At 42.3% G+C, this 19,061-nt stretch overlaps 1 protein-coding gene across 1 annotated transcript in view; it reads left to right on the top strand.

The window, feature by feature from the left end:
• The window catches only part of LOC146045090 (intestinal mucin-like protein), a 111,672-nt gene that overhangs the window by 27,168 nt on the left and 65,443 nt on the right, over window positions 1–19,061 (top strand). Inside the window, exon 2 of the mRNA XM_083163773.1 lies at window positions 1,517–1,716. Within this exon, the coding sequence (XP_083019899.1) occupies window positions 1,519–1,716 (198 nt within the window). The 5' untranslated portion in view covers window positions 1,517–1,518. The remainder of the gene's footprint in view (window positions 1–1,516; window positions 1,717–19,061) is intronic.

Raw genomic sequence — 19,061 nt, 5'->3', positions numbered from 1 at the left:
CGAACAGGTCAGCGCCTCCCCAACGAAAACCCTGCAACAGCCCCAGCCAACAGCATCCCCTCACTAGCATACAAGGGGATGTGTATGAGAAAACATCCCCTGGCATGCGGCCGCAGGGGAGAGAATTCATTCGATCATCGAATGATTTCTCTCCCCTTTGGTGGTAATTTACTTTTATTACCATCGGAGAGTGCCGAAAAGGGAACGGCCGCTGACATCATGTGATGTCAGCTGTCCGCCCCAAGCAGACATCAGCCCACCTGCATACCCAGGGGATCACCCAGCATTTTCATGGGGATGCCCTTTAAATGCTGGGTGTTCTACTGTTCCAGCCCTGTGTCCACCCCTGCCCACCCCCTCTGGAGCAAATGGCTTGGCAAGTTTGCTCCCGGGCTTTGCACATGCGCAGAAACAAGCATACATGCACAAACTACTGTACCCACGATTGGACAAGGGACAGAATTCGGACCCATGCAAACGGTTCTGAATAATGTGTTTTGTTGCAAATACTTAATCAGAGGAGCAATATAACTTCCTTAGCTCACTTTTTTTTCTATACTTTATATGTTGATGTAATGCTACTTTTACTGCTGTACAGTATGTTATTGATGATAATTACTATCTCTCTCTCTTTTTAATATTAAGAAGTGCCCACTTCTATGATTAACTTTTAGTTTATCAATTACTTCATTTTTAGTCTCCAGAAATAGGCTCTTACAGATGTCCTGTTTATCACATTGCAAATCTTACATCGATTACTCCTTAACTATACATACTCTTGGTTATATATATGTGAAAGAAAAGACATACAGATGGAGCCCTCCTCATCTAGCCCTTTAATAGGATTAAGTGAGTAATAGGATTACTCTACTAATCCCCTACTTTATTGTTCTATGTATTGTATTGCTGCTGAGAATAATAGGCTAGCCATGGTGAGCCAAGACCTAAGGAAGATAGTTGAGATGGGCTCCATCGGTCTTATTTTGGTTGCTTCGCACCTGAATGCGTTTGCACGGAGGCTGATGGTGGTGTTGTGCGCATGTGCATATGCAGGGAGCGTGCACCCACGGTGAACAGACTGTACGCCAGGTGCATGCACCCAGGACGAGGGACGGAGAGGGGCCTGGGGCAGCGTTCGGCCCCATTAACATTCAATGTTCTTCGTTTCATGGGTGTTCCCATGAGAATGCCTGGCGTTCTCATGCTAATGAGGCCATGATGCAGGGGAGGCAACTGACATCACCGGATGTCAGCTGCCCACCCATTTCCTTCCCAGTGTGCTCCTTCCACATCTTTCGATGGTCGTGACCATTGAAAGATGTAGGAGGTTCCCCCTGACCTGTGTAAGGATGTTACTGTGTAACATCCATTCCCAAACCCCTGCGTGCGATTCGCCCTTGCGAATGGGTGGTGTCAGTGAAGCCGTTCCTTTAGGTTTTTTTTTTTTTTTTCTGAAGAGTTGCAGCATTCAGTAATGTATGTTTTTTTTTTTTTCCACTTCATTGGCAACAAATAGAAATGACTACTGGACAACAAACAACAACTACTGGTGCATCAACTGCATCAATGGAAACCAGTGAAATGCCAACAACTTCTCCTGTACTTACTACCCGGATAGAAGTTAGTTCAAAAACTACACCTTTTTTCATGGAAAATCCTAAAATTACTTCAACTACACCAAAAACTACAAGAAGCACCACTTTATCCACACCAATGGTAAGCTGTTCACTTTATGCAGTAGATACTTTATTTTACTTAGATATGTGCACAGAGCCTGGTGTTTTGGCTCTGGTTCTAATGTAATCATTGTGTTTTGGTTTTGCAAAACCATCCTCAAGTGTTTTGGTTCAGAATTCAGATTTAAAATCTAAATCTTGATGTTTGGATGTCTTGAAATTAGATAAAAACTGCTAAAATGATTTCAATTTTTAAATTGGAAATTGGAAATCCAATTTTTGTACTTAAAATCCAAAGTCCAAACCATAGGAACATCTGAACCAGGACGGATCAATTCAGATCAGATCTCCTTTAGAAATCTTGACCAGGTTGCGGTTCACATCCACAAAATTCAGATGGGTTGGAATTTCTAGAGACCCAAACTGCACATGTCCAATTTTATTTCACATATAAAATACCTTTTTACTGTGGACTAAAGTACAATGGTTATTTATTTATTAAAAGCTTCTTATAGAGCACATACATATTCCGCAGCGATTTACAGAGTTTAGTTGAACACTCACATCAGTCCCTGCACCAGTGGAGCTTACAATCTATATTCCCTACCACATATACACGCACACAAACATTCTAGGGTTAATTTTGTTGGGAGCTAATTAGCCTACCAGTATATTTTTGGATTGTGGGAGGAAACAGGAGTACCCGGAGGAAACCCACGCAACCACAGGAGGAATATACAAACTCTGCACAGTTAGAGTCATGGTGGGAATCAAACCCATGACCTCAGTGCTGTGAGGCAGTAATTCTAACCATTACACCATCTGTTCTGCCTGTAATGGTTTTCCAAAGTTCTAAAAAACACTATATTTTATTAAACATTATAACAATGGGATTGTTATATAACACACCCACACATACACCATGAAATTTAAACTTGAATTACATACATGCACACACCATAAGCATATAGGGTGAGATTTATTAGGATGAGAGCAGGGGCTGGCTGGCAATTTTTAGCCTGGGGGGCAAGTCCAGAGCACCGGCCCATAAGTAACAGCGTATCGTTAAATGGAGGTTTTTCGTATATGTATTAATAAAAAAAAAAAAACAATAATAGGACACCACAGGCTGCTCCCCCTGGCTAGTTATGCCAGAACCAGTGGCATTGCTAGCCACTTTGGTACCCTGTGCCAGAAAGGAAATTGGTGCTTGCCCCACAACCACACCTGAAATAGGAGAGTGCGCGCCGAAGGCGCGCGGCAAAATGTAGGAGCGATACTTAATGGGGAAGAGGCGTGGCCCTATAAAAGTACTAATAACATCGTAATGCCCATAACACATTATACCACACACAGTAATGCCCATTATGTATTATGCCACACAGCGTAATGCCCCTTACACAATATGCCGCACACCATAATGCCCATATGATATTACGACACACATTATGCTCCACGCAATGCTCCGAGTACACCTGCATATGACTACATAATGGCCCAGGGTTACCGACAGTAGTAGCGCTGTGTATATATATATATATATATATATATATATATATCGCACACAGTTACCGACAGCAGCAGCGCAACTTATACTGTACATAACGTCCACATCAGTTGCTGACAGTAGTAGCACTGCTTAAACGTAACACCCACACCAGTTGCCGACAATAGTAGCGTTGCCTATACATAACAACCGCACCAGTTTCTGACAGTAGTAGTGCTACTTATACGTAACACCGACACCAGACACAACAACAGTAGTGCTGCCTATACATATGCCCCCACCAGTTGCCGACACTAGTAATGCTGCCTGTACATATGTCCACACCAGTTGCCGACACTAGTAGCACTGATTATACATATGCCCACACCAGTTGCCGACACTAGTAAAGCTGCCTGTACATATGCCCACACCAGTTGACGACACTAGTAGCGCTGATTATACATATGCCCACACCAGTTGCCGACGCTAGTAGCGCTGCTTGTACATATGTCCACACCAGTTGCCGACACTAGTAGTGCTGATTATACATATGTCCACACCAATTGCCGACACTACTAGCGCTGCCTGTACATATGCCCACACCAGTTGCCGACACTAGTAGCGCTGATTATACATATGCCCACAGCAGTTGCCGACACTAGTAGCACTGCTTGTACATATGCCCACACCAGTTGCTGACACTAGTAGCGCTGCTTGTACATATGTCGGCACCAGTTGCCGACACTAGTAACGCTGCCTGTACATATGTCCACACCAGTTGCCGACACTAGTAAAGCTGCTTGTACATATGTCCACACCAGTTGCCGACACTAGTAGCGCTGCTTGTACAAATGCCCACACCAGTTGCCGACACTAGTAGCGCTGCTTGTACACATGCCCACACCAGTTGCCGACACTAGTAGCGCTGCTTGTACACATGCCCACACCAGTTGCCGATACTAGTAACGCTGCCTGTACATATGTCCACACCAGTTGCCGACACTAGTAGCGCTGCTTGTACACATGCCCACACCAGTTGCCGACACTAGTAACGCTGCCTGTACATATGTCCACACCAATTGCCGACACTAGTAGCGCTGCTTGTACACATGCCCACACCACTTACCGACACAAGTTGCGCTGCTTGTACACATGCCCACACCAGTTAAAGTACACTCACATTTTACATACCTGGTTCAGGGCACTTCAGGCTGGCAGCTCATCATCTCCTTCACAGTCGTGTAGCTCCGCCCCCTCCGGATGTTAGCCCCGCCCCCTTTTCGATCCCTACACCTACAGGGATGCTGACCAGGAGCAGGGAGGGATCCTCTGTGCTGTCCACGCTGCTGCCTGTAATGCAGTGTGATACAGGCGCAGCAGCTGCTGGCAGCCACAGAGGTCTGAGCTCCTCAGAGAGTCCACAGCCACTCTCTGTAGCGGCCTCCTGCACTAGACGTCCTCAGTGCAGGAGGCCGGCGGCCATGTTTCCGAAGACCATTCGGAAACTGGTTAGCCGTGGCTGCAGCAGCAGCCTCAGAAACAAACGGGCGGCCCACACACATTAGATTGAGCGGCCCGGGGGGCACATGGCACCCTGCCCCCCGGCCCAGCCCGCCCCTGGATGAGAGATTCAGAAAGTGTGAGATTTGGTACGATTTTTTAAAGCGGCAATCATTTACACTGCTACACCAGTTTGATTTTGAAGTGTAAATGATTGCCGCTTTAAAAAAACTGGAGATTTCTCACCAAATCTCTCACTTTCTGAATCTCTCATCCTATTAAATTTCACCCAGGGCCAAATGTAATAGGGTGAGAGATTTCGGGAGAGTTTTCCCCTTTTTTTTAAAGCAACAATCAATTACACTGAAAAACCAGGTTGATTTTGCCATGTAATTGATTGCTGCTTTAAAAAACATGGGAAACTCTCCCAAAATCTCTCAGTTTCAGAAACTCTCACCCTATAAAATTTGGCCCCCCAATGTCTTTCTTATGTAGCATGGTTCCAGGAATTAGATTGATGGTGCAATTACAGTCATGATGCAGAAAATCTCTGGGAAAAAAAGGTACTTATGTAGTATCTGGGCTGCCGATTTCTAAATCGGGTCGAATCGGGCACATCGCATCGCATCGCATGCGACCATCGATGCGATGCGATGCGATGCGATGACCCGATTTTTCCATAGGAATCAATGTTAAAATGGACTGAGTCCATTTTAACATGGAATTCAATGGGAAAAAGGGGTCCTTTTCATACCCCTACTATCCAAGTGGGCATGGAGTTGGATATAAACCTGTGGCGAGCGTAGCGAGCCACCGAGCCCGAAGCGTGGCGAGCGTAGCGAGCCCCGCGAGGGGACACAGAATACCGGCCCCTCGCGGGGCTCGCTTCGCTCGCCACGCTTCGGGCTCGGTGGCTCGCTACGCTCGCCACAGGTTTATATCCAACTCCATGCCCACTTGGATAGTAGGGGTATGAAAAGGACCCCTTTTTCCCATTGAATTCCATGTTAAAATGGACTCAGTCCATTTTAACATTGATTCCTATGGAAAAATCGGGTCATCGCATCCGATGGTCGCATGCGATGCGATGCGATGCGATGCGATATCGCATCGCATCGCATCTGATTGTATGCCTTAACTTAAGGCATACAATCAAAAAATCGGCAGCCCAGATACTACATAAGTACCGAAAAAAATACCTTGGTATTTTTTTTTTTTGACCATCTCTTGTTGACCTTCTATTGTTTTATTGGTGAAATTGGAATGTAGCAATTGCGGAGGTCATATGTAGGTATTCCGCATGTACAAGTAAGTAGTAGACTACAGTAACCGAAGCAGCAAAGCAAAATGATTTAGTGAAGTACTGAGCTGGATCAGAACAAAAAACAGGATTCATCTGGGTTCATTGAATTTGGCTATGCCCAACAGGAAGGAAACACTTGGTACTGATGAACTTCTCTAAACCGACCAAGCAGGATAAAGTTGGTATTGGTGAGCTAGGTTAAACCCAGCAAGCACAATGCATTCAGTGTTTATGAGCTGGACTATACCCAGTGACCAGGCTACACTTGGTAATATTGAGCTGGGCTATACACCGCAAACTGGATACATTTGGTATTGATGAGCTTTTAGCAGGCTTGACCTGTCAATGACTGGACTGTCTGGAACCTACATAGCTTTTACCAAGCTGGACCTTGTTATGTCTGTATTGGCTGATACCAGCCTGGCTTTAACTAGGTTAAACCTGACAATAACTGGACTGACTGGAACTACAGTATCTTGGCTTTTACCAGGATTGTCTTTGTGATGACTGGACTAGCTATTGTACCGTTGGCTTAGCTTTATCAGGTAACAATATGTAGTGTACAGCTCTGCCAATGGTGCTGTGCCAGTTCCCAGGAGCTTAGCAGGAGGTGATGTTTTTCGGGCACCGGACTCCTGTCCAGAAGCTTCATTTAGAACTTCATTGGTGTAGCGGAACCCATGACCCACAGGCAGTCCAAGATTGTGGCACCAATTCACTGGCATTGGCAGGTGACAGCCTCTTTGGGATAACATATGGGATCTTATGGAATAGGGACATCAACTTTGGTAACAACGTAATTTTAAAAGTAGCTAGGTGGCCTAGCCAGGATATATCGAATGAGAGCCAGGATTTAGTTAAAACTGTGATGTGATTAGAGGAGGGAAATTGACCACAAAAACTTTAGAAGAGTCAGCAGGAAATTTATACCCAAGATATTTAATTTCTTTAGAGCACTAATTGTAGATATATATTGAGCATCAGGAGGGAGTCAGAGAGATTAATCATGACGGCATCTGTCTTTGTAGGGTTTAGTTTGAAGTTTAATGCCGCACTATATTCATTTAAAATCTCATTCAGAGAGGGTAGAGTCTCATCGGGATTTGTGATAAAAAGGAGGACATCGTCTGCGATTAAACATAATTTGTGGGCAGAAGCACCAATCCTCAGGCCTGGGAGTCAGTCAGTATTGCGTATTTGTGCAGCTAGGGGCTCAATAGCCAGCACGAAGGTCAGTGGAGAAATATTCCATTACATATAAGAAAGGAGTCAGATAAGAAACCATTGCTGTACACCCAGGCCGAAGGGGAGCTATATAAGGCACAAACAGATGACATCATTTGGTCTTTAAAACCAAATTTAGTGAGCATCTCATGCATGTACATCCAACTAGGTGATCAAAGGCCTTCTCTGCATCAAAGGATAACAGGAGAAAGCCCTAATCAGGTGCAAGAGAATCTATGAGATCAAATACAGTACTCTGCGAGTATTGTCCAAGGACTGTTCACCAGGGAAAAACCCTGCTTGATACAGGTGTATCAGCAAAGGTAGGAAAGAGTTAAGAGGTGTGGCTATAATTTGTGCATATATCTTAACGTCACAATTCAGTATAAGCTATAGGTCTGTAATTTTGACAGTAAGCCAGGTCTTTACCTGGCTCCGGTAGTGTGCCTATCTGAGCTTCCAACATCTCTTTAGGTAGAGAGCCCAATGAGGTAACAGTGTTATATAAAACAGACAGAAGGGGGGGTTAGGTGTTCTTTATATTGGGCATAAAAAATCATTGATAAAACCATCAGGGCCAGGGGCTTTACCTCTAGGTAAAGACTTCATAGCTAGTTCTACATCGTCAGCAGTCCAGGGGGCATTAATGATGGCTAATTGTTGTGCAGATAATGAGGGGAAATTTACAAAGTCCAAAAAGGAGTTAATCAAGGCATGGAAGGCCTGAGGGAAATTAAGGTTTTGCGATAGGTTATAAAGACTTGAGTAGTATGTAGCAAACTGATTAGATATATACAGTATATTGGGGATTTATTAATTTAACTTTAGATGGAGAGAAGACATGTGTTATCCTATTTTTGGCTTGTTGCATCCACAGCTTGTGGGCTAGCCGATCTATTATCAAAAAGGTAGAACCTTTGTTGTAACCTATTTACAGCTCTTTAATTTTGGTCTCTAGAGCAGTTTGATGAGCAATGAACTGTTTTTTTTAAGAATTGCAATTGGATAATGGCTCTGCGAGTGACTGCTCTAAGGGCGCACCAATGAATTGAAGGCGAGGTATCATGGGGGAATTTGGTAGTTAAGTAATCGGTGATACTATCATAGATGATTTTTTTGGACAAGGGGTTGGACAGGAGATGAGAGGAGAGACGCCAGGGATGCGGAGGTACATTACGATAGTCAATCTGCCAGAGCCACAGGATAGGGGCATGGTCAGACAAAGTGATGGGGAGGATGTCCATTTTTTTGTATGTTGGTGTTAGGTGACAAATGGATGCTTCAAGTCTATCCTAGAACAGGTGTTGTGAAAAGGGGAGTAGTATGTATATTCTGGGCTAGCCGGGTTATGTGTTCTCCTTATGCTGTAAAAATCTAATTCAGGTAGCAGATTAGTAAAAGTAGATAGACCTTTAAAAGTGGGCTTGCCTAAGGATTTAGGGCTGCTGGTTTTGTCAAGGGAAGGAATAAGACAAAGGCGTAACTATAAATTTTGCTCCCCCCTGCCAAAAAGATTGTGGCGCCGCCCCCCCCCCAGCTTCTCTCCAGCATGTTTCCCCAGCATGTGCACAAGCATAATGGAGAAGCTGAAGCAGGATAGAGGAACAGAGACCAGAAGACACTGCTGCTTCCCTTAGCTCCGACGCATTCCAGCACGCCCATCCACCTGCCCCTCCTGTACACAGTAGCCAATAGCCGGCTCTGTGAACAGTCAATTGAATCAGTGGGGGGGATTTTTTGTCTCTGCCATGGCCGCACCTGCACTGTGGCTGACTTGCCTCATTTGCTCAGCCAGTGGGCAGCGGCAGGCAGCAGCATGTCAGTGCTTTGAGCAGGTGCCGGCGCCCACACAGACCCCTCTGCGGCTTGCTCCCCCAAGTGGCAGCTGGGGCTGCATTACAGTAGTTACGCCACTGGAATAAGAACTAGATTAAACTCAATTGTACTTGATTTGAGTTTGGTGCATACACAGAGACCAGCGCAACCAAAGTATTATCCAACATGTCAGTCAATCCCAAGTATCGACCAGCTTCGTCAGCTATTTGTGTATGGAGGGTAAAAGAGACTTTTTTACTGAAAAGAAAGACTGTTTCATTACATTTGAATAGGCCATTTGCATAATAATACAGAGGGTAGTGTCATACTTGCCTACCTGACCCTCTCCATGAGGAAGAAAATGCTCTGTTCCTGGACTTCCCTGGTAATGTATATTTGCCATCACCTGTGGTGAAACACCTTTCTTATCAATTATCTAGCTCCCTACAGGTGATGGCAACAGTACATTACCAGGGAAGCCCAGGAACAGAGCATTTTCTCCCTCATGGAGAGGGTCAGGTAGGCAAGTATGGGAAGTGTTTGTCTGTGAACAATATGGCCCCCCATATTGGGGTTCACAGAAGAAGAAAAAAAATCCTGTAAAGCAATTTCATCTGCTCGGTTTTTAGCAAAAAAAGACTATGCTAGTCTTTGCATATTCTGGGAATTAAATCCCTTAACATTCATTGAAAGAAACCTATGCAAGGCAAAGGTAAAATCAAATTACACATCAACTTTCATTTAAACAAAACCTCCAATGCTGGAATATTCCAGTACCATAGTGACCTTGTGGACCTGAAACAAACATCTGAAAATGGAAAAAAAGAAAGAAAAAAAAAACAGGAAAGAAAAAGCCAAAATGACCCAGTATATCGGGTCTGCACAACTGCTGCAGGGTGAGAAAAAGACTTGCAGTAGTGTACTAAGGAGCATTTGTTGTTTAGTGGTCTAATGCCTCCACACATGCATATGTCTAGTTATGAGCAATCAAAAAAAATAGTCCCAATTTATGTATATGTAACTTATTATAATAGAGACACAATAAAACAGGCAATGAAAATAAACCACATAATATATCGGAACAGGACTAAAGTAAGTTAACACATGTCAGCATAGTAAAGTAATTGGTCAGGGGAGAGAATAAAAAGCATGTAATATGTAACATAAAAGTAATATGTAACATAATATGTAACATATGTAACATAAAAGTTGTCATGCGGCTTCCCACTCTGTGTGGGGGGCTGATCTTTGTTTAGCATCTGGGGCTGATTTAACTGAGATATCCCAGTCCAGCAACAATTTTACCCCAGCCTCTAGAGATAAGATGGTATAACTGTTGTCTTCATAGGTGACAATGAGTGTCACCGGAAATCTCCACCGGTAAGGCATATCTTTAGCGCATAGAGCCATTGCAATTGGTGCAAATGATCTCCTCTTGGCAATGGTCAAAGCAGAAAAACCTGAAGGCCTCCCAATAGATCATAATCTCCTGCAGTTCTTGCAAATCTAAGGATTCTTTCTTTGGTTGTGAAGAAATGTACCCTCAGGAGAGTTTCTCTGGGCAGTACCATCGGGACTGTACGAGGTTTCGGTAGCCGATGAATGCGGTCAATCAGCAGGTCTTTGTTGTCTGTATTAGATAGCAGCAGGAAGAGATAAAAAGAAGACCCTTTTTGTGGGGCACTCTTAATGATTAGATTTGATCTAAAATGTAACTTTTATTAAGTTTTAAAAATTGGTTGGGGACAGTACAGCAAGAATACATATAATGTCTAACAATAATAATGCCTCACGGTCCTAAAAATAAAAATGAGAACTACTCTCATTTCTCCTCCCCCTTTTCAAATAAAAAAATCTCTACCGCAAGTTATAAGAAAAAGGATCCTTCTTTCATGTATCGCCTTTAACCAATTCACCTATGTAAAATAATACTCACCAACACAGACACCGGTGACATCTTCTGTTATTTATCTGTCAACCACCCGGCTACACAACCAGTAGATGCATGCCATTAATACGGCCTAAATCGTCATCTGTTATCCTAACATAGATCCATATAGATCATGTTTTACTCTATGTAATTAACTTTCCACTTTTTCCTATATTAATAATAAGTCTGTATATCATAAGCCGCTGCACCTATAAACAATCACTCAATTATAACGGCCAATCACATGAGTGATTCCTGATATCCTTAGATAAATTCTCATTACTTTATAAAGGCCAATCCCATGAGCGATTCCTGGTATCCTTAGCCATGTTTCATTGTATTTTAATTTTATCAGGAATGCCCAAATTTATGCAAGCAGACCATTGGCATTAACCTTTAATGGCAAACTACTGTAGATGCTAAATCAAGAACACTGTCATATCCAAATCTTCTCCCAGAAGTATGCCAATCATCCTGCTAATATGCATGGCACACTAAAGACGCTATCCGACGGAGACATCCTCCTACCATACGTCATCATTGATGACCAGCCAATCACGGCACCTCCCCAAAAGGGAAACTCCACTCACAGGGAATTTCACAGGATCATACTTACTTTCTGTCACTTGATGTGATCAGGCCCACAAAGGCAAAACGCATCATCATCCAGTGCAGCCGGCACCTTTTATGGAGATTGCACGGCAACCGAGCCGCATCTACTGAAACCAAGCAGCAAGCCCCATGAGAGGCATTAGGCCGCTCTTTCAGTGATGACCAATACATGCGGGTCTTGCACTTGCACAGAGGCGACCCCTTTTTGGTATCTTTCTGCCTGGCAGTCTGAATGTATTTGGTGTGCTAAAATCAGAAGTGTCTATCCGGCTAGATTCTCTCATCCTGAGTCCGCTACATTCATGTATGACTCAGAGAAAGCAGATAAATCGTTCCAAGGTTAAAATGGTCAGACTGTCAGAGTAACAGACATATCTTCCTGAGCAACCATACACAAATAGACAACTCGTCTTACTAGCTAATTGATATTGGAAGCTCTCAACAATAGGAGACTGATATCTCACAAGCCAAGACCTTGCCATATTTGTAGCAAATTTTTGTATAGAAAGTAAACCTGTTATATCTGTTGCTTTTTGCAACAAAATATCTGTTGCCAATATTTGTTGCCAATCACAGGTTACACTTGGTACTAAATGCAGAGTATTTATTGTGGATGTCTGGGGATCATTTGTCACAATTTTTGCTGACTGCCTGATACTAAGTGCCTCTCCTGATTATCATAATTGTATATCTGGGGAAAACTGACCACTAAATATCTGGGGAACACTGACAGCAGGTTCTCTGCCACACTGGAGGCAGATCATTGAATACCTAACACAAAAATCTCTCCTAACTATCAGGCTGCAACCGGATCTAGGATACCTCTCAGACAAGCTCACTGTTACTTCTATGTTAAAAATTTAAAAAACAAAAAAATAAATAAATAAAGATTTATATTATTCTGTTTCCACTAGCAGTCTCAGCCACATTAAGGTAATAACCCCCCTTTTTTTGTTTGTTTTTTAATCAATATATTTTATTCAATTCAACATTTAATATACAGCTTACAATGTTCAAGAGTATCAATAAAAACATACATTAATACAATGAACATTCCGTTCAGCTTAATTCAGCTTTACAAATTTTGCAAAGAACATTGTGTTGCTTTCCAGAACACGGGAATTTCTATTTTTAACTCAAAATTAATTTCAAACCTTAAAACTATGAAATGACATAAACACAAAAGAAACAAAAAAATAAAAATAAATTAAAATTAAAAAAGAAAGATAATAATTGCCCGGGGGAAAATATATATATATCCCTTCTACCCTTATTAGCAGAGGACATAAATAATATTTAGAATATATACTGCTCAAGTTGGGCACGATTTTTCCTCCTATATAGTGATCGTTTATAAACGAACCAAGGGTTCCAAATTTGAATACATTTTATGGATCTATTTTGTAGAAATGCAGAAATCTTTTCCATTGAAGCAACAAACCATATCCTATTTGACTGTGTTTGTTGAGAAGAATTGGGTTCCAGGCTTTTCCAATGTGATGCAATAAGACATCTTGCAGCACTGAATATGTGAGTTGCAAATTTTTCTGAAAGTGGGTCTAGGTAAGGTATTGGATGACCTAACAGAAAAGACCATGGATCCCTAATTACATTTGTTAGTAAAAAAATAAAAATAAATTAAAATTAAAAAGGAAAGATAATAATTGCCCGGGGGAATATATATATATATATATATATATATATATATATATATATATATATATATATATATATATATATATATATATAGAACAATACCCAGGCGCAAAATCTCCTCAGACCAGCTTGTCAAATCTTCAGATGTGTGCAGCTTTTACATGGACCAACCAGGACCAGACAGAGAATCTCAAAAAGAATGAGAAAAGCGCACAATGAGCAAAAGTATAACAGTTCCTTTACTGGATGTATAGGCTCACATACATGAAGGTTTAAAATTAACAGCTTGCAAGCATAGGGAAGATCACAGCATGCGGTATCACAGCTACACGGTCAAACAAACGTCCAGCGCCCGATCACCGTCTTCTGCAAACAGCCGCCGCTTGTTCTCCCTCACAGTTGGACATCACTCTGTCCTCTCCGTAAGCCACGCCCAACGCGTTTCGTCACACCCCCCTGACGAAGTCCATAGACGAAACGCGTTGGGCGTGGCTTACGGAGAGGACAGAGTGACGTCCAACTGTGAGGGAGAACAAGCGGCGGCTGTTTGCAGAAGACGGTGATCGGGCGCTGGACGTTTGTTTGACCGTGTAGCTGTGATACCGCATGCTGTGATCTTCCCTATGCTTGCAAGCTGTTAATTTTAAACCTTCATGTATGTGAGCCTATACATCCAGTAAAGGAACTGTTATACTTTTGCTCATTGTGCGCTTTTCTCATTCTTTTTGATATATATATATATATATATATATATATATATATATATATATACACACAGTTAAGAAATCTTTTCCATTGAAGCAACAAACCATATCCTATTTGACTGTGTTTGTTGAGAAGAATGGGGTTCCAGGCTTTTCCAATGTGATGCAATAAGACATCTTGCAGCACTGAATATGTGAGTTGCTAATTTTTTCTGAAAGTGGGTCTAGGTAAGGTATTGGATGTCCTAACAGAAAAGACCATGGATCCCTAATTACATTTGTTAGTAACACTTTACTCAATAAATGTGCTACTTTTTTCCAAAAAGAGACAATTTTAGGACAAGTCCACCATACAGATGTGGCAGGCCTTATCCTGGCTGGCGGATCGCCAGAACGTCCCCGCTGCCTCACCATCCATCAGACTGAGACGCGCGTGCATCTCACGCGCACGCGCGTCTCAATCTCCGTCGGCGGGGCGACGGAAACCCTGTCTGTCTCCACCTCAGGGAGACGGACAGGGTTAGGGGGGGTTAAGGGGTGCGGGCAGGCGGCAGGGACCCCGGGTTACCACCGACAAGCCGGCGGGGACCCGGGGGAGCGGATGGAAGCGCAGTCGGAAGGGGACGCGCGCGCCTCTCATGCGCGCGCGTCCCCTTCTCGCCATCGATATGTCGCTGGCGGGGGTTGGCGGTTGGCGTCACCATCGCCATCCCCTGCTAAGATGGGACCTGCCCCATCTGTATGTGCAAAAAAGAGCCCAACTCGCCACAACCTCTCCAGCATAAAGGCGAAGCAGAGCTATAAATTATATTTAGTCTAACTGGGACCAAGTACCAGCAATAATAAATCTTATATGCATTCTTCTTAATTAGAGTAGAGATTGAATTTTTAGATAATCTCTCACGAATTAGTGACCAAGGCTCTTCATCTGGTGGATCTCCTAAATCTTTCTCCCATTGACATTCAAATTTTGAAGCGGGAGATTCAGATGAATGCATTAACAAATTATATATTGATGAGATCATTCCCTTCATAAGAGGTTCATCTAAACATATACGTTCTCATGGAGACTTTAGAATTTTGATGGGGAAGCAAAGGGTATCTACAAAGTTCTTTAATTGTAGGAACATGAAGGCATTCCATTCTGGAATAGAATATTTTTCTTGCAGATCTCCTAAACTCATACACTTTCCCTCTTGAAGGACATCTGCTGCAAAAATTATTCCTTTAGTAATCCACTTTGCTGCTACAGCTGTTGCCCGTCCCTGTTTAAAATATTTATTATTCCATAGTGGGGTAAGGGGAGATGGTTTAGACCAGGCTTTCCCAACCACGGTCCTCAAGGCACACCAACATTGCAGGTTTTTAGTGATATCCAGGCTTGAGCACAGGTGACTTAATTAGTATCTGAGGGATTCTGATTAAACCATCTGTGTTAAAGCCTGAATATCACTAAAACAAATACTGTTGGTGTGCCTTGAGGACCGTGGTTGTGAATGCCTGGTTTAGACAGTAATTTATATTTTCTGATCCCCTGCTTCCAAATTGAACAGGTAAAATTAATTACAGGATTGCTAATAACCTCCAGAGGTCGACATATTGAGGGAAGCATTAATACAAGAGGGAGCAACTCAATTTCACTGGAACTCATTTCAAGGTCGACCCATCCTGGACCTAAAGTAGATGCAAACCAGACCACTGCCTGACTAAGATGTGTTGCCAAATAATATAATTTAATATCAGGCATCCCGCGTCCCCTACTGGAGGGTTCTTTTCTTAAAGTCAAAAACTAATTCTGGAATTTTTCCCTTTCCAGACAAATTTTGTAAACCAATTATGGAGCTTCGAAAGAATCTGACTAAGAACATTAACTGGCAGTGTTTGAAATATGTAGAGAAGGCGTGGTATAATGTTCATTTTGAGAGCGACTTTTCTACCAAACCAGGATAAATAATATGATTGCCATGTGTTTAAATCCTTTTTTATTGAACTTAAAATTTTTGGAAAATTAGCATTATATAATGAGTTATAATCCCTAGTAATATAAACGCCAAGATATTTTATTTTATCTGTCTTCCATGCGAAACTATATATTTTCTTTTAAGAGAGTGTAAATTTTCATGAGGCATGTGAAAAGGTAGAGCCTCAGTTTTCGTATGATTGATCTTTTAGCCAGATAAATTACCATATGATTTAAGAATATGAAATCTTCTGTCTTGTGCCATTTGTTATCGGAAAGGAGTTTGACACTATACCATTGACCATAATTTTTGCAGACGGGACTGAATATAATGCTAATATACCCTGTAAAAATGGACCATCCAAACCAAAATGATGCAGTGTCTCAATCATAAATCATAAAAGGCCAGCTAATTCTATCAAATGCCTTCTCGGCATCTAGAGAAATTATTGCCGGGTTTTTCCTGGAATTAATAACGTGTATAAGGTTAATAACCTTTCTTGTATTATCACGGGCCTGATGACCTGGTATAAACCCTACTTGATCTTTATCTACTAAATAAGGTAAGATAGTGTTTAAGCGAGATGTCAGAATTTTTGAGTATAGTTTTAAGTCATTGTTCAGTAGAGATATTGGCCTATAATGGCCACAATTTGTTGGGTCTTTACCTTCCTTGTGAATGACAATTATATGTGCCTCTAAAGCTTGTAGAGAGAATGAAGCCCCATTCATAATACTATTAAATACAGTGATTAAGTGTGGGACTAGAACCTCTGCGGAAACTTTATAATAAGCCAAAGTAAACCCGTCTGGGCCTGGAGCCTTATTAGACTTTTTTTTTTCAATTGTACTTAATTGTTTATTATTATTTGCCTATTCAAACCCTAGCTTACTAATTGCATACTAGGTAAAAAGAAACCCCTTTTGTTCTTGGTTCACTTGAACCAATGTTTCAGTGCACAGCTAATTTTTCAATAAACTCACTGCAACACTGAACATTAAATTCTTTATTGTTATACATTATATGTATTCTTGCTGTACTGTCCCCAACCAATTTTTAACACTTAATTAATAAAATCTTAGATCCAATCTAATCATTAAGAGTGCCCCACAAAAAGAGTATTCTGTCCTCTTCCTCCTGCTATCTGTTCAACTGGACTCTGGGGAGCACCACCAATTATACAATATGTCTCCAAATTCAGGGATACACTGCCATAATAGTTGGTATTAGGCTACTCAGGCCAAATCCCACCACATAGTGGAGAAGGCCTCACTTGACCTCCACCACTGTTGGTGGGCTGTACCTTTTGCAGAATCAACACACACCATTTCCTCATCTGTATTTGGTAAGAGCTTGCAAAAGAGTGCAAGAGCAAAGCCTTCTAGTTCAGATTTGGTTACAGAATCTGGGATTCCCTAATTTTAATATTGTTCCTTGTGGAACGATCTTCCAGGTCCGCCTATTAAGTTTTAAAAATGTCAAGTTCGGATTGTTGGAGATCATGGGAGGGGATGAGATCATTGTGGGATGCTATGAGTGTTTTAATTTTTTTCTCCAAATGGTGGGTACGGTCTCCAATCACTACTAGCTCCGTTTTAACTTCTCGGATCATGGACATGAGATATTTGGTCAGATCCGATTTAAAGGCCTCCAGGTTAACTGTAACCGGAGCATCCCATTCTCTGTCTACTCCCATCCTAGAGAGAGGACATTGATATTTTGCAATGGAGAATGAAGCTGAGTCATTAGATGGTGAGGGGACAGTAGGGGGTGATTTTTTTGGGGGAAATGTCACCCTGGGTGGTAGACGTTTGGATGGCATAATTATGTAGGGCTATTAAAATAGGGAAATAAGCTGAACCTGCACACTCTAAATTACTAAAGCAATTACAGAAATAGGTAGTTACATATAACCAAGTGTAGTTATAGCCAGCATGGGTGGAAGAATGCTTGTGAACATTATGAAGTATGGGAGAGGCAGTCAGCCCACCAGTATAAGGCTTTTGCATCACCTTGATTTAGTTAGTTATAAGCACAAGCACACAGATTGTAACAGCATAGTTTGTAAACCTGCTGAGTTTTTGCCTCCAGTGTTCACAGGGGGACGCCTATGGAGCCTCAGCAGGACTGGGAGCACTTCCAACATGGCCACCGACACAGCACTGGCCGGGAGAAACTCTGATCAAAATGGGTTGTGAAAATCCGTTTTGGTCAGAGGTTCTCCCGGCCAGTGCTGTGGTGGCCAGTGCTGTTCAAAGCCTCCACAAACCAACCCATCTAATGTCATAATGTTGACACCACCTTGTAGACATTTAAAATTATTTGCAGTTTATATTCTCAAAATGTTGACATACAAAATGTCAACACAGTCAAAAGATAAACATTAGAATTTGGTTGATGGTGTCAGGGCTAAGAGATGAGAGGTCAGGCAATAGAGGGAGGGTTATAATTAGGATAGTAGAGAAATAGTTACTAGAACACCAGGGCATTAGAGGTCGGACCCTGAGGTGATGGTCAAAAGACCGAAGGGACATGGAAGATGCCACTGGAGCTGCCGCATCTGCCAGGAGAAAGTAAGTCACTGGTGGACCACCAGGATGAAATGTTGACAATATAACATGTTAGAAACATAGAAACAGATAATTTGAAGGCAGATAAGAACCAGTTGGCTCATCTAGTCTGCCTGTTTTTAAACATGTTACTAAGTATTTGATCCTTATTTCTTTGTAAGGATATCGGTATGCCTATCCCAAGCATGTTTAATTTGCTCTACTGTAGTTACCTCTACCACCTCTGATGGGAGGCTATTTCACTTATCCACTACCCTTTCTGTGAAGTAATAGGTAAATTCCCCCCCCCCCCCGCCACACGAATCCCTTCTCTAACATGCAAGGGGATGTGTACACTAAAACATCCCCTCCAATGTGGCCACAAGGAGGAGAAAGCATTAGACGGTCACTCACCAGCCAATGATTTCTCCTGTCTTCGCTAAGAAAAGTCAGCTTTTCTAGTACCCACTGTCCTTTGAATTCGGCACGGGCACTAATGTCCTTTGACATCAGCTGCCTATCCAAAGTAGGCATCACCTCAACTGCGTCTACAAGGGAACGCCCAACATTTTTATGGGAATGTCCATAAAATGCTGGGCACTCCCCTGCTCGAGCCCCCTGCCCAACCCCTTTCCTCCTAGTGGC

The sequence above is a fragment of the Crinia signifera genome, chromosome 11 (genome assembly GCF_055691185.1).
Source record: "Crinia signifera chromosome 11, ASM5569118v1, whole genome shotgun sequence".
NCBI lineage: Eukaryota > Metazoa > Chordata > Amphibia > Anura > Myobatrachidae > Crinia > Crinia signifera.
Note: the sequence above shows the minus strand (reverse complement) of the source record. Positions and strands in the feature narration are given on the sequence as shown.